Genomic DNA, 16524 nt, shown 5'->3' with positions numbered 1-16524 from the left:
AGGGTAGATCGTATAGTGATGCGGTTGTAACATTAACCAGCATGAGAGCACTTGTCATGGTAACCGGGCGGCTCCTAGATGTTTTAATGTCAACGGAATACAAAAAAAAAATTATAGCACAAATTCTACAATAAACGCTTAAGGTGCATTCGTACGCTAGCTATCAGTCAGCTAACAATGGCCGTTTCTCTTTGCGACCGCAATCGAAACAAGGAGCCAATGAAGTCGAGCAATAGGCCTTTTGATAAACACTACTGAAATTGGCTGAAAATCCCAATGAAGCCATCCTAAAGGACTGACAAACAACTGAAAGCATGGGAGATTCTGTTAACTATAATCTCCTTAGTGTGTTATATTCAAGTCACATATATGTGCTATAGTACTTTTTTTTAATCAAAAACACTCCGAGACTTCGTTTTGGAATTATATTACTGTACATATAAATAAAAACAGAGAAAATTTGAAGAAAGATTACTTTTAAAGCTAATTTTTAATTAGCTAATAATAACCTGGGCTAACTTTTAATAGAATTCCTTGATTTATTGATTACCCTTTAAATGCGCGGTCAAAGCAAATGTAGCGTGTAGCCCCTTCTGTAATGACATAAGACTCGTCAAATATCCTATGCACAACAAGCTTATGAAAATTAGCTTATTGAGTTTGACAGACTAACTGAAGGCTATGGATCTTGGATTACCTAACCTTTATTAAGGCTGACTAGAAATACAGTGCTCCTATAACGGCACCCTGCTAGAGCTACCTGTGGCAATAAACATTTAGGAACCCAACGGAGTCAATCTATGACTCCGTCAGGACCAAGAGATCAATCATATTCTGCACGACCTATTATTTTACATGTTTTCTTGATTATCTCCCGTCGCAGAGGTAGACTTGAACGCCAAAGATGCCCAGGCGCGAGTCAACCTCAAAGATCTCACTTGAAGACCCCGAAATATTAAGGTAACAAACGGACTCAGTCGGGTGAAATTAAGCGGAGCAGCTTACTCGTCGAAGACACAGCAAAACCGTAATCATATTGAGGGTTCGCGGATTTGTAGAGGAGGAAACTTTGTACCAAAATGAATGGATAGTTGAAGCGTCGCCGTCCATTGTAAATATTTAAACTGGTAGTCTTGACATGTCTGCCAATTGGCCTGTGGATCTTCGTCGCTTATTAAGCAAGCGCACCCTGTGTAAGTGTTTATTAAGAAACGAAGCATCCACAAATATCGAAGAGAAGTAACACAAGACAATCATAGACGTGACGCCCTGTAGCGCGTAGCATTTTAAAAACTGACCGTTAAATTACTTTGGAAGTAGTACACAAGTAATGTTAGAACTGGTTAATAACATCGGACGTTAAGACGAAAATCACCATTTTTCTAGGGCAAATATCAAAACCTGTAGAACTTGCTGTTTTTGATGCCAGGATGCAGCGACTGCCATATGCTCTTTCATACTCTTGTTGTGCCTGTGTCAGTGTAGTGGTAACGCGTTTGCCTGCTCAACCGAGAGTCTACCTGGGTTTAAACGTCTTTGTTGGACGTAAATACACTCCGTTTTCTTGTCGAAAACCAACTCTTAAGCTGAGCCTGAACTACTTATTTCCTCTTCTTGCTGAAAGGTATCCTCCTTCGCTATTATCATTTCTGTTCCACAATATTGTTCCCACAACTTCGGGACGTTTTTTCGGCGTATGGTGAATCATCGATTAAGTTTACTTCTCAGATGTGCTCTCTAATCATACGTCTCATATCGAAATACGTTAGAAAAGCAGTGCCAGCACCGAGTGACGCTGCGCAGAGAAGCAGATGGGCGAATGCAGAAAATAACTAGAGCATCGAAAACTAGCGTTGTCCAGATAAATTCCAGTTTCTCTATATAGCCTTGATACAATAGATTACATGAATCGATTTACAGAGCTAGATCGTCAGGACCATTCCCTTGTAAATCTGCAGTGATATTTAAAATCTGTTATTTGTCTAGAACTTTTTCTAGAAAAGGTCGCACAGATGCTCACTTTTTCTATAGGGTAAAAAGAATAGAAATTTTTTTTTATTGCCGTAACGTTTGCCAAACTGTTTGCGTTGTGTATTGTTGGAGAAATCTTTCGCAATATGCATCCTCTCGTCGAAGGCGGGTGTCCTGGTTTACAAGGCGGTAATCACGACATGTGTAAGATGCATGTGCCTATATGTTTGCGCGTTTAAACGAAAGTTCATCTCGATGTGTTTGGCCTTCTGCTATTGGGTCAAGTCCTTCATTAAATTTTCCTTGACCAATCTCCGCTTTTTATTTTATTGATGAGGTTAACGAGCGAGCGTTGGGACGAAGCCGTCTTGTACCCCTTAAAGATCATTTTCAAAATGCCCTGAGTTGGAGATGCTGCCTTTATTGTAGAAATGTCCTCTGACCGTGGTGGATATTTTTATTTCAATTTATCTTTTACTCCTCTGTGTAAACCACGTAAATGTGTCGTGATTGTTCTATAACCCACCACAACATGAATTTCGTGATCTATAACAACTTATTTTAATCAGAAATTACGACCTTTTTTGCATAGACATGGCAGCCAGCTGTATCACTAAAGACAAGATATGTATTAGAATATACGAAGAGACTTTTTTTTTAGTAGAAATTTTCACAAATTTCGATGGCGGTACGGCGATCACCAGCAGTAGTGCTACGGGAGCCACTTGATGATGTCTAAGTTACTTTTCATCAAAGAATATTGAACATACATATTGTACGTTCAGTAGAACACAGCCTAAACTAGCATGTTAACACTTAATGTTAAGGCTTCCGTTTTTAAAAAATTTTGAGCAGCTCGACCCAAAGATCTCAGCTACTTATCAAGTAATCATTAGGCATTGAAAACGCTTGACTAAATTATATATACATATATTATATGTATATATAATTTATATATGTATCAGAACTATATATATATATATATATATATAGTTCTTTATTTAGCTTTACGGTTTACCCGTATATTTTTATCAGTAATGAATGCAAATATACGGCAAACGTAGTACCCACGGCAAACAAACCACCTAGCAATATTGTCATTAGAGCGCATCTTTGTTTCGCCTATCTTGTATTCCTCGTATGCCAATAAATTATATAATTCCATTTTATTATATAATATATCAGCAGATGTTGTTGTAATTTTCGGGGTCGCGGTTGACAGTATATATACCCGTGTGTTTTTTCTTGCGCTTTTGTGTGCCTACATGTGTACGGACAACTTTTTGATTTTGTGTCCGCGTATTCGTTCACTCGGTTTATAAAATACGAAAAATACCGTCGCTAGAGGGAGTTCGACACTAATAATTGAAGAAACACTTCAGTGTCCTTTCGCTACAAGCATCAAATACGTATCTTGATCTAAGTTTTAAGTATGGATAGAGCCTACGGTAGCTGTTACGTCGTCACAAAACGGGGCTATGCCAAATGTTAAGGAACCAACTTTTGTTGAAAATGAACTGCGGATCAAGTGCACATAGTCTATACTATGTACGTAATCTCAGTCGTATAGTTCAGCTTGACCTAAGGCGTATGTGATTGATAATAAGGCGCTAACGTTGTCAAATGGGCGCTATGTTTAATATTTCTAGAAGACATCTATATAAACAGAGCATTGCTGCTTCCCACTGTTAACCTAAACGTTAATCGCCCACGCAATCCGCGCATGCGATGGAGTCCAGAACGATCCGCAAGAACGGTGTTGTCTGGCGGGAAGTTTAAAAATACGACAGTCTTCCGAGTTCTCTCAGAATCGTTGAGCTCTAATAGATCGAACCCTCAGGAACACCTTACTTTATATATACCTAATTCACTTAGAGTTGTATAATTACTCACTATGTAAAAATTTTGCGACCAATGCTAATTATGTATCTATTAAGTAAGGACGGATGATTGTGTCAATTTGGAGAATGTAATAGTACCCTTAAGTAACTAACACCATTTACAATATTGCATAGTAATCATATACCGCAAAATGCCACACGGAGACATGTAGAAAGATCTGTAAATGTTATTACAACAGCTTTTGGGAAATTGTTATGTTTGTTTTCTGGAAGTTTTCGACTCCAAGACGTAGTCAACGACGAAGCGTTTGCGGAAACTGAAAACCATCAGATGATGCGACTGCGTTTACATGGATTTGGTCCCCGTTTCATCCTTGTTTCTCTCAGAATTTTGGTTTGGTGCGCTAGTCGTTTTACCACATGGCCATGCTTTGCCAAACAAGGATTTAGCCGAGCATTTAGAGACAATGCAGTTTTGTGCTTGCTATAATAGCTGAGAGGCCGCTTTGCTGGCCGTCAATCATTTCCTTAGGCAAATACGACCACAATTTTGTACGTCCATTCAGAATAAGCTAATTAAGTTCAGTTGGCTGTAAGTACTATACAATGTATCCATACAGTTGTTCAATCCGTTGGCTCTTGTCTCCTTCCACGACATAACCGCTTAAATTGCCAGTGCCAATTCCTACTAAGTCACCATTCTTTTTTGTTGTCATCATTTGACCTTTACACTAGTTCTCATTGGACATGAATAAATTTCTACGAGAGAAGATTGAAGGTGAATTTAACTTATTTTTGATGTATTTTACCTTAATATCATTGATTGAGAACGAACTGTGTAGTCGCATATGGATCGTTCAATGTGCTGCTTCTTCTGCACCCCTCCCATCATCACAATCGTTCTCATCCATAGACATGTGGGGCTAGATAGCAATGTTTATTATTCGACAAACAAAGATGATTCAATCAATAGATATATATATATTGATATATATATATATATAGATATATATATATATATACTGATTAAACCAGTTCTGATCCATCGAAATGATCATTCGGGTTCGTGATCATCTGGGGTTACTGGTATCATAACTCATTTTTTTTCAATATAAATAACTATTTATGGCTTTATTTGTTTTGTCATTGGACGCAATTCAGATCGAAGCATTACGTAGCACTTATTCTTACCTCACATGTTTCCTCATCAGAAATACTTCTTGGCCGCTAATCCTACAGCTTCTAGTAAACCTTACCCTAGATAGTTACTATTATATCCTGTTCACTATCATTATTATGAATTGTTTGTACATTGTCATCTTCATCACAATCTGCCATCGAAAATAGCACCCAGAAACCTGATCGGAATCTTGCAATGGCCAGTTCACTCATGCCTGATAGAAATTACTGACTTTCTCAAAATGGGCCTACAGGACTAACCGTAGTCAAAATTCCAAACCTCAAAAAATCTTACGGACAGATAAACTCTTGCTGAGTTTCACTCCTATTTTGGAACTGCTGATGAAGTAGTCTGGCATATTCTTTTATGTGAATGATTGCCACGTTGGGCTTTTCTTGTTTGCTTGTTCGATTGGCTGGGCAAGTGTTATCGGCTTCACAAACATCTTCACCATCGAGGTACAGTATGGGTTCGTGTTAATGTCACCGTTATAGTAATTCTTGTTAGCAGACGAGTCTGGATAAACTTTCGATTACCATTCAAACATGAAATAATAACCGTGCGTGTTTTTTTTTTTATATGGGACGTTGTACTCTATGGATTCTTGTCGGTTTACTTCGATTTGTCTTATTGTTCATCTGAACCTTTAATATCGCATCAGACGTACGGTAAGTACGAAAAGTGACATAATTGTAAAATGTGCGAGTATAACATACTTTAGATAATAAGATAAACTGTCGTAACAACACTCAAAATAAAAACACACTCGATAACGCCGTTTCTAATCGGTTCTATACGCTTCATTAAGTAAAATACCTAATTATATTATAATTGCCAATTAACTATGTGTAAAGGTAGACATGTGAACCTAACCTAACCTAACGTCCCTAAACACAAATGTGCCCAGTTGATCTAACGTCAATTTAATTATCTCTTGATAAGTTATAGCAAAAAAATCACTTTCATTGTGTCTTAGGTCACAGGTAATAGACGGTGCCAATAACGGCCCACCCGTTGACTATAGCAAACTATGACGACCGCTACGTTGTCAAACCATTTTCGTTAACAAGAAAACTAGTATATTCTATCCTCTTTTGTGTGCTTTCTAACTTCATCTCAAAGATGCATCTTTTGCCGTGTGCTTATCGTCTTTACGAGAATGATCTTTCAGCATTCACCTTTTTCAACGAACGCGTCGCGGCCCTCGTTCTGTTCTGGGTCTCGTGGACAAACCATGACCATGAGTAACGTTAACTATATCGCTTTACATCTGTACATCTTTAGTATGTATATAGATGCCGGAAGAAGTCCGGACACTAACGGAACTTCTTTTTTCCTGCAGTTCATGCTAGAACTATCTAGCATTGCAGATTTGTTTCGCTTTAAGACACCCTGTCTCCTTCTGTAATAATCAACCTTTTCCGTTAACATCACTAAAGCCATTAAATAACTGTTTTTTAGGTACGCAAGTCCTTCACCAGCGGGACGTAATTTTATACGGGCGGTCCTTCGTGAGACAAATTGTCGATATAAACAATACTAATTTATGATTTCTATAGGTAGATACATAACTAGCTGTGATAGCCATGACGAGGTCCTGGCGCAGTGAACACATGGTAACAGCCTAGACACCCGGTCTAAACCCTCGCCGTAGGTAACTTTAACGGAGTCCTTTCCTCTTCACCGTTTCCAGGTTCCCCAACTTGGCCGCAGTGGTCGCTTCGTGTGCAATTGGTTGATAAGTCAATGTCAGGCCCTGAAAAAATGACAGTTATAGAGAGCGTCAGCAGACGACGATCAATAGCATTGACAGCACTACGGCGATGACTAGATTGATGCTCGAACGGTAAGAATCGCTATTTGTGTTCAGACTAGAAGAGACGATTCGGAAGGGTCGGTAGCCTATTTATAACACTGCACAATATTATTCGATTAGCATATTTAGTATATTTTTCAGCTTTAGTATATTTTAAAAACAAGGATTTGTCCCTTTACACACAAACCTGTGGTGAGACTGATCCCAAGATGTTTGTGTACTGTGAGCAGACCGGCTCCGAGCTGATTGCTCCCATTAGGTAAAGCTCCTGGTAGGGCACCGCCATTTCGTGTTCCATTGGTTCCCGAGGCCCCATTGGGACCACGCGTCGATCCTCCGCGGGTGCGACCGCCCGGGAACACGGAGTTCTCCACGTGGAGTTGTGCATTCACATCTTCAACCGAAATATTAACAGTGTTTAGTAAACAACTCAGTTTTCTTCAAAAGCAATGAAGTAACTAGTCTAATATTAATGGTTCAGGGATAACAACTTTACCAGGCGACCCTTCTGTTGGAAATAAACATGAAGGTTGAAACCGAGAGCAAACAACTAAGGTCTGATCCATCTTGTTAAATAGAGTTCATTGTTCAAATTCTAGTACGCCACTGCGTCGAGTATCAGCTGTAGGTAGATCTACATTTCATGAGAAGAAGGGCTTTATACGTATCGTATACTAAGATTACAGGGTGGACGCCCTTATTCCCTGTCCAAAAAATGAAAATAATTTTCTCTTAAGATGATCACTTCAGTTTATTCTATTTGGCCAGCTCTGACAAATAAATGCTTGAAGCGACTGCGACAATGCTGAGTCTTTTTTCTTAGCACATCTTTGAGGATGTTATTACCTCACGGTGTGAGCAATCGGATGCCGCTAGTGCTACGACCAGGCCATATTCAAGTCTACTCCTTTCGATGGCACATAACTGACAAAACGGCAGTCCGAAGGGAAAGCATAGGCGCTATGTCCCTCCAGTGAACTATTATTTTCGAAATAAAACGATTTCTTCATCAACATATTTCTTAAAATTTCTGCTCTTATTTATAACTGCTTGCTTGAGCAAGCTATCTATGTAGCTATATCTATGTAAAGACCGTAATAGCAGATCGTAACTTATTCAGCGAATTAATTGGAAGCACTTTTGAGACGTTGAGAGCAAGCCTGCAAATAAATTTGCAGAACTTGCGACTATGCTGAAATTATATTTATCAGGCTGAAAATAAGTAATACGCTCAATAGCCTATATACTTCTAGGCACGTAGAACCTACGATTCGGCCGAAGAGTCTGACGACTTAGCGGTGTTACTGATGGCTTAATCCGATGAACAAGTTTGTTTTTAAGGAGCTGATGACTGGCATGAGATGGACCGTTCCATCCCGACTAGTACTGGAAATGATCATTGTTTGACGACATCTCGGAAAACTCTGCCTTCCAGGCAGAAAATTTTATAAGTATGCGGCGCGATGTTGATATGACTGGCCTGGCAGAAAGGCGCCGTACTATTCCTTGACACAACACAGTACCCTACTCGATCGTTGTTTTGAGCGTGGTCTTTTTGCAGTTGGAAAATGTGCCCGTCTGCAAATAAACGTACTCCGTATAGACAATGACAACAGACTGTGGCTGGGCGCTCTTTCTGGTTGAATGTATTCCAGTGCTCCGCTATTCTATTTCGTAACGTTTTTCCTTTACCTGAATTTTGCAGGGCAGTTTGCTATAATCGCCGAAACGAAGACGGTAAGGCGCGCAGAGGAAGTCGTGTTTGATTAGCGTAACCAGAAGTGTATTTTAAGCAAAACTAGTATATCATTTCAACAGCTTTTCTAACACAGTAGACAATTAATTAAAAAAAAAAAAAGAATTCAGAGTGGCAGTCAATCGTCAGCGTTGACTAAATATTCATCCACAACAGGATGGGCATCGCGGACGTTTCCCTAATAACAAAGTCGAATACTGAGCTCATCTCGCTGCCCTATACAGCAATGGGTGGGAAAAAGGCACACATAAAAATCGCGTTGCTACAACAACTTTCAGAAACGAAAACTGTAAGGCTCTCGAGGCCGAGCCTCAGCGATGAAGAAGAAGACGCGCCATATCCGTTTGTTAGTAATAGGCAACCTTCGAGTAGGCCCGTCCACTTCATTTTCAACAAAAAAATCGTTTGCTTTCTAAAGAGCGATTTATCTCGACTACGGTCGACACAAATAGCAACTTACTGTGGCAACATGGCACATGCTCTGAAGAAATCAACATGGGCAGCCTAACTGTTGACCGCATTCCCGTCGGTCACATGCCTTAATGTGTTAGAAAATGTACTTCAGTTCATGTTAGAGGGCAGTAAATACGCACTCGCTGACATCTCGCGCGTAATTTGATTTACGAAGATGCGTTTCTTCAAGCGCTACGTATGTTTCGATCTGTGCTTCGTTACGATCCTGCTTTTCCTCAGCTCGAAATGAGCTAGCATTGTGACTGTGGTTGTTTCGACCAGATGTATCGGCATTACAACTAATTAGAACTTATGTTTAACTACTATAAACCTATGCTAAGGCCAGTGCCTCGACAAGTTTTATCGCTATAATCCCTCGAAGCCTCAGGCTGCAGTTATTATGAAGTTCAGTGGTACTTAATAGTAATACGATACTTACCTTTTTTGCTCGCACAGGTGAACGCTTTGGTAAAACTCTTCTTAAAGTTATCGCTGAGAAAGGCATAGAGTACTGGGTTGATGGCCGAGTTGGCGTAAGCAAGACAGCCACTTAAGAGAAACACGGCCACCTGTAACAAGAACACTTCTGCTAGGTTTAGCGTGATAATCGGTATACAGCTGACTACGCATGGGGATAGATTCGCTCCATGGTCCGACGATGTTTACGTACAGTGACGTATCGGAACGATTTGAATGGCATACTTTTTTTTGAAACGCGGCCTGCGAGTGGTGGAATATCAAGCACTCCTACCTGAAATTGTGACCGCTGTACATTCGAAGATGGTGGTCGTAGTATGATGATGATTTGCCCAACCCAATATGGAAGCCAGCAGAAGATGTAACACGTGATCACGGTCAGGACTAGGTAGGTTACTTTTCGATGAGAGCGCTTCTTATTTTTCGATTTCGTCTTCGGGCCCACCTGCAAAAGGAAATATTAACCCAACCTAGGTAAACCTTTAATGCTCGACGTCAGTAACCTCTACCAAATTTTACTTATATGTGCATATGTGTGTGCGGGTCCCTTGGAACTCATAGCTTATATGCATCAAACTCTTTGTGAATTCAAGCATTGTGAATGAGCGCGATAGACTGCGAAATGATCTAATATTGATTGATTGTATAATTCAGCATCGATCGCTAGTGTACGGTTCCGCTTGTGTTTTTTTCAACGAAACCCCTTTATCGATTAATATGATATTAAGCAATCCCTATTCATCGCGATTTCGGTCTAAAATGTCAGTAATTATACAGTTATATGTTTCAGTGTCATTGTACCCCACAAACAGAAAGGGGGCAAAGTTGACTAAGGCGTAAGTGCACAATTAAAAAACGACACCTTTTCGGTTTAGGAAAATTCAGTAACAGTTAAAATAGACGCTGCCTAGATAAAAACTATTTGATACCGTTTAATATAGACCCATTTTTCTGCCTAAACTTCACGGTTTCTATATCTGGGCGTGCATTTGAGATTTTCTTGTATGTTACTTCTGAGGTTATTTGAAGCACATAGAACCCGCCAAATTGTTCCTCGCTTAGTATTCGTCTGGATACAATGCATTTAACTTTGATGACGCCTTATCGTCTCCTCCTGCAGTTCTTCTTAACAAAAGTAATAGGTGAGCTGTCGCGTGACAACATCATTCTATTATGTACATTGTTTGCGGATATTTATCATTTAACCGATCAATTGATCGATATATTGTATTCACGTGTCTATGGATGTGTTAACGGGTCTGGTAAAACGGCACCATCTTTTCCCATGCCATCGTACCTAATTGGTCCAGATGGCGTCTGCTGGGCCTCATGATCCGGTTATAAAGCATAATATTTTTGGTAATGTTCGCGGACATTCTCTCATCGAATATATATATATATATTTAATGACAGTGACAATTTTTTTCATAGGCACGTCTTAGTAAAGAATTTCGTTATTATCATGGATGAAGTAACGCAAGGTCGTTAATCATTACTATGATACGGAACACCAAATGTCGCCGGACAATTAGAGAGCAAATAAAAGTAGCTTGTAGGGAGAAGGTAAGGTCCCATCGGCGCCTAATGGCACATCTCCGCCAAGCAGATCACCGTATTCGTACAAACTCCTTTTTTTTATGCCAACAAACAAGGCGTTAGAGCTAATAACCGTGTAAGACACGCTAGACAAGACCGTTTACGGGTATGTTCGTTCACTCAGTGACTGACTGTAGGCGTACGCCGCAGCAGCTGCTCTGTGTAATTGCCTTTGTTCAACAGTGGCTCATGTTGAAAGCTGCTGCCGTCGCCGATGGCGTGCCCAAAAATGTTTACGTCTGCTCCTTGCGCGCTGGATGATGTACCATGTAGATGAGAATGTGTCGAATATGAGAATACGAAGAACACAATGGACAAAAAGAGGCAACACCAATACGAGCGTCACGTTGTGCAAGAGGCGGGCTGTGACGACCCTCAGAAACCTTCATGCATAACTGCACTAATCAGCATGGAGGTTAGGGACCAGGGCAACATTTACCGTAATCTCAGACTGGGCGTGTGCACGTATATTTTTAGAGGAAAAGCAATCAACGCAGAGGGGACGCAGAACGTACGTGAAAGATGAAAGTGAGTGGAGCAGCGCATAGGGTAGTGACTTGGTAAGGCTGAGTGAAGCCCTTTAACAATCGAGGAAACAGCTCGATCATTTAGATGTAGTTTCACTTGTTCTACCTATTTTCGTAGAAAATCAGAAAAAAAAAGTATTCAGAAGAGTCTTGTCGAGTCTCTCGATGTCTTGTTTTTAACACTAAGTGTTTTGAAGTTCATATCCCGTATTGGAAAGCGTTCATCCAACTCTAAAGATTCCTCGTCGTCTCATGGAGACTTCTAATAAAACGATAACACCGTAATATCCTAATCAGACGCAAAGGATATTGACGTGGATTAGATCTTCAAGGAAGATCATTTTTTTGACGAGCGCAAGGTTCAGGCACAGATTGACATCCTATAAAGCAATAAAACTAGCCACGACCACCACGATAATCTTTATATATATCTGATATATACATGATGATCGATATATACACATATATCTGGGCGTCAGTCGATTTAAGCACTGCGCCAACTAAAGTGGAGCAATTTAAAAATGTACGTCTTTACGTAGCTACTATATTCGAAATGGTAACGATCTTAGCAGAGAGTTCAAAAAAGAATTCAACAGTAATTAGTGTTCACGGGATGGATCCGGACTTAACTAGCCTGGAAAAAGGACAACGTTGTTAGGTACACCTGAGGCGTACCGACGACTTAATTCAAAAATATGTGAGTTTGAACAACCTGGGGTCCATCAGCCGACATGTCGTACATATGATGAAGATTACAAATATTACGTTATATTGCCCCGTCTGCAGATCTCTGATCATGTGACCTTTCGTATCATAGGCCACTTCCTCTGTTTCGTTAATCAACGGTAATTTAGTGTTAGAAGTTAGTGCGAAAACAGGCTCTAATAACAGAAGAGTACTATTGCCAATTAGTTTTTTGAACAGGGGGTGAGCGGTAGCATTGAGCATAAGGGAAGCCATTCATTCATTCATTCATTCAAGGGAGGTCAAAGCTAAAGATTACGACGAATAGTTAGAACAGCGTGCTTTTTACAAGGTACCAGCGTTTATCACGAGAATGTACCGTTTCCACAAGTTGTGGGATAATATTTTAGAGTAAACCATACAATTGTTGATGGCACCTGCCTGAAAGATTTCTAGTTTCTACGTGCCGTTTTTTTGTAAAATACGTTCGGATAATCTTAGACAAAGCTCGCAAATCAATAGAGTAACACATGGTTGCAAAAGCTTTCCGAAGAGAAATTTTGGTGGCCATCATTTTTCAGGCTTTGAAAAACCAAGCGCCTTCAATTACTGCTGTTGATATAATTTTCATCAGTAATGAATTACATGCTACGTCCTGTGACTGTTACCTATGGACATATGTTGTGAATATGTTTGTATATACTATGTTGCCATACGGGCATTCTGCTAAACAATTTATGCTGCGCAAAAACTAGAAGATAATCTTTTAGGAGTCGTCATTTTTGATTTACTGTTGGGCCTTGAAAGTCAAGAAAAGTGGGCTGTCGCTATAGCCGAACAAGTGTTGTATTTGTACTCGATCTGCTGATAGCAAGCCTGTATTTAAGGCACACGAACGTATATCGAGCATTTAGCTTAATCGCAGAGAAGTTCCCTATACGTAAAATAGGTCGTCTTCTATCTTATGTCTATTAAGCTCCGAATTTACATTTCACGGACCTGTGCCACCCAATGGAGGAGGTCTGTGTCTACAAGAGTGCTATCAAGATCGTATAGGAACAGAGTCAAACAGCAAGTTGAAGCAAACCCGCTCCTCGTTCTTTTTGTCGAGTTAGATCAGAATTACACAAATACCAGGTCTCTCTCTTGAAGGCAGCTCGAGCCCACAGTTTCACCCCTGTAAAGGTATGAAGGCAAGAATCAAAATAAGACATAGTGGGCAAAAGCCGAATGATTGCTCCATAACAGTTAATAACCGTTTTGTTCATATGTATTACAAATGAACTCGTTGATTTTATTTTAGGCGTACATAGATCTTTTTCAAGACACGCCTGAGGGAATAGTATCCAATGGTCAACCAGATTCAAAAAATCATATCTAGCTTTCTTCAGATAATACATTCTGTTAACAGCTTCATTAAATACGTATATGAAGATATCGCTACAACTTACCGGAAAGCTTAATTTAAATTTTTATCGATCTTCTAAGGAAAAGTATATCAAATGAAGATACTCATTCATTTTATAAAAATATCGACACTCATACGTATGGGTTGGCTCTCGTCCAACATATCGGCATAAAAGAACTCATTCGTAGCAGGAAGCTTTGCATTTATAATTTTTTTTTATCTTTGGCGCGCAGATGATTTGCAGATTGTTCAGAGGAATGAACTCGAATCAGTTGCTTATAGGTAATTTTCCATAAACGAAGTCTACCTGATAAAAAGCTAGTAAAACCAAAACTTTATTAAATAATTGATCTCGAGTCCTCCACAAATGGCAGAGATGGCCAAGCAAGTCCGCTTTGAAGTTGTCATTCCAAAAACCCGTTTGCCACCGTCCGTCCTATGATGAGTAAAAGCATTAACAGTGATTACAATAGCATTGGACCTTAAGGTGGGATGAACTGACATAGGGCTAGCTTTTATTACGGAACTGGGTCTAAAAGCGCTCAATGCTAAAGTAGGGTCGCGAAATGTGGTGTCGAGGCCCACATGGTTAAGCCGACGTATGTACTTAAACAACCGAAATATGTATACTCTAGCATATTTAGATGATGCTATTTACCTTTGTACTGCTACGTTAGCTAAAGCCGTACACAATTTGTATTGTAGATACCATTATCATAAGAGCTATAATTGTATTAAAAACAGCAGCTTGTAAAAATTTCCTTAAATTAGTACAGAAACTCAGATTGGTAAAGCATCTTCTATGATTATTTCAGTCATATAATGAATACCATATAAATAAGTCATATTAGAAATTATCTAAACAACGTTAAAAACATAAATATATACATACGCAATAGAAATGTTGATTTTGGTACATTCGCAAAGTTACTACAATATTTGGTGTACGGTGGTGACTTTTGGTCGGTCGATACGCGCGAAGACGACAAGGGTAGATGTCATTCTAAATAATTCTCAGATTTACGATTAATAGATAGACGAATAATAGATAGATAGCAGGGCCCGACATTCACCGCCGAAGTTCCAATGAAAAAGGGTGGGTTTCGTTGTAATACGGATAGTAATTTCGGCCACATATAGCGTCTGCTAGTTGTACCCTGTATTTAGCCACTTGTTTTGGACTTTAGAATGCGTTCCTAATGAACGGTTCTGCGTTTTCGGTATTTTGTCTGAGTTCGTTTCTCATAGCAGACGTTAACAAGATACAATATAAAGACGCGCACGACCACGCGTCTGATTTTCTTCTATGCTGGTATTTGACCCCGTGAGGGTTTTGTAACTCAGAAGACCATAGATAGAGCTTCTTCTATTCCTCGTCTTGAAACCCAGATCTTACCTTATCTGATTATGGCTGTACGAATTCATGCCAAAGTAACTTGGACAGCAAGTGATTTGAAATACACCGTAGAAATGTGAAAATTAGTATGCCGATAAAACCCCTACATAGATACCTCCTTTATTGCTCGAGGGACTTATCTGTTGCCTAGATGCTGGAGAAAGGCTGTGAAAATTCAAATGAGTTGCGTAAGTAAGTGGGGCTAGTTCTTTTCAAAAGTTAGCCTCACTTAAATGGAGCTTAAAAACTAAGCTAGTGTTCATTCTATTCAATACGTAAGTCACCGGTGACCAAATAATATCTGCCATGTGTAGGTGAACATAGCTGTGGAGGCTATAATTTGCTTGGCTGAGTTAATTTGTACAAATATGAGGTTTTTTTTTTTGTGTTATTCTACATATCAGAATATTCCGTATGCAGCATGGTAAACGTCAATCTCATATTTGCAGACAACGCTATTTCATAGACGGCGATATTTCGCAACATGTTTTTTTTTGGTTTCGAAATGTACTCGTACTCTTTACAGTCCGAGATCGTTTACGCAGATTCCCTCATGCAGGCTTTTTTTAACAGGCAAATTAAAGTGAGCCACGCAAAACCATAAATCTTGAATGGCTTACGGATATGAGTTTTGTCTTGAAACTAGAGCGATGGAGACAGCTGGCCCTATAAACCGTATTCAGTAATTTGTAGTTGGTAGGAGGTTCTGCTACTCAAAGTATTGTGAGGCGTTAGTTCAAAGAATCCCAGAATGAAATTTCCCATAGGTTCCTTTGAAAAATTCTATGAGAAAATGAATAAAAAAAAATCAGAGTTGTGGTGAAGGGCAACCCATCTCAACATACACAAATGTTAAAGAAAAAATTGTCCATTGGGTTTTACCTGATTGAACCAGAAATCGAAATTAAGTACGTGGAGACGCTAGCTTTTCCTTGCGTTAGCGTTATTATGTGATGAGAAATGGATCCTCTACGATGGTCGGGGATGCTCGCATCAGTAAATAGATGTGATTGGATCGGCGGAACATTACCCTTAATAAGGTGTTTAGTTGCAAGGTACCCTAGCGAATACGCTATCTAGTACGAGTTTTATAAGTCTTGGTTCGTCTATTACGGCTAAAAGATCCTGTCAATAATTGAACGTTTACCAGCAAAGATTAGGTTCTGTTTCAGAGCAACGCTCAACTCGATACTACAAAAGTCACGCTGGAAGAAACTGTTGGAGGTGCTCTGCCTTCCAGCGTACTCACCAAACATTGCTTTCACAAATAGCTACTTTTTTCAAAGTCAACGACATGAAAGTTCCAATCTACAAAACTTTATACCCAGACTTCTATATTAGCGGAACGGACCTGTTATTATCCAAATCGCAAAAAAACCCAGATAATAATGGTGAACAAATAATCGATTGGAAGGCTCA

At 39.6% G+C, this 16524-nt stretch overlaps 1 protein-coding gene across 1 annotated transcript in view; it reads right to left on the bottom strand.

Annotated features, from left to right (window-relative positions):
- Positions 1 to 5762: 5762 nt before the first annotated feature.
- LOC111266894 (somatostatin receptor type 2) overlaps positions 5763 to 16524 on the bottom strand; it is a 66685-nt gene continuing 55923 nt past the window's right edge. Inside the window, exons 5-8 of the mRNA XM_022844778.2 lie at positions 9769 to 9939; positions 9457 to 9586; positions 6996 to 7202; positions 5763 to 6748 (exon numbers count right to left, since the gene is read on the bottom strand). Of these exons, the coding sequence (XP_022700513.1) occupies positions 6630 to 6748; positions 6996 to 7202; positions 9457 to 9586; positions 9769 to 9939 (627 nt within the window). The 3' untranslated portion in view covers positions 5763 to 6629. The remainder of the gene's footprint in view (positions 6749 to 6995; positions 7203 to 9456; positions 9587 to 9768; positions 9940 to 16524) is intronic.

Source organism: Varroa jacobsoni, unplaced genomic scaffold, assembly GCF_002532875.2.
Source record: "Varroa jacobsoni isolate VJ856 unplaced genomic scaffold, vjacob_1.0 scaffold_11, whole genome shotgun sequence".
Taxonomy (NCBI): domain Eukaryota; kingdom Metazoa; phylum Arthropoda; class Arachnida; order Mesostigmata; family Varroidae; genus Varroa; species Varroa jacobsoni.
Note: the sequence above shows the minus strand (reverse complement) of the source record. Positions and strands in the feature narration are given on the sequence as shown.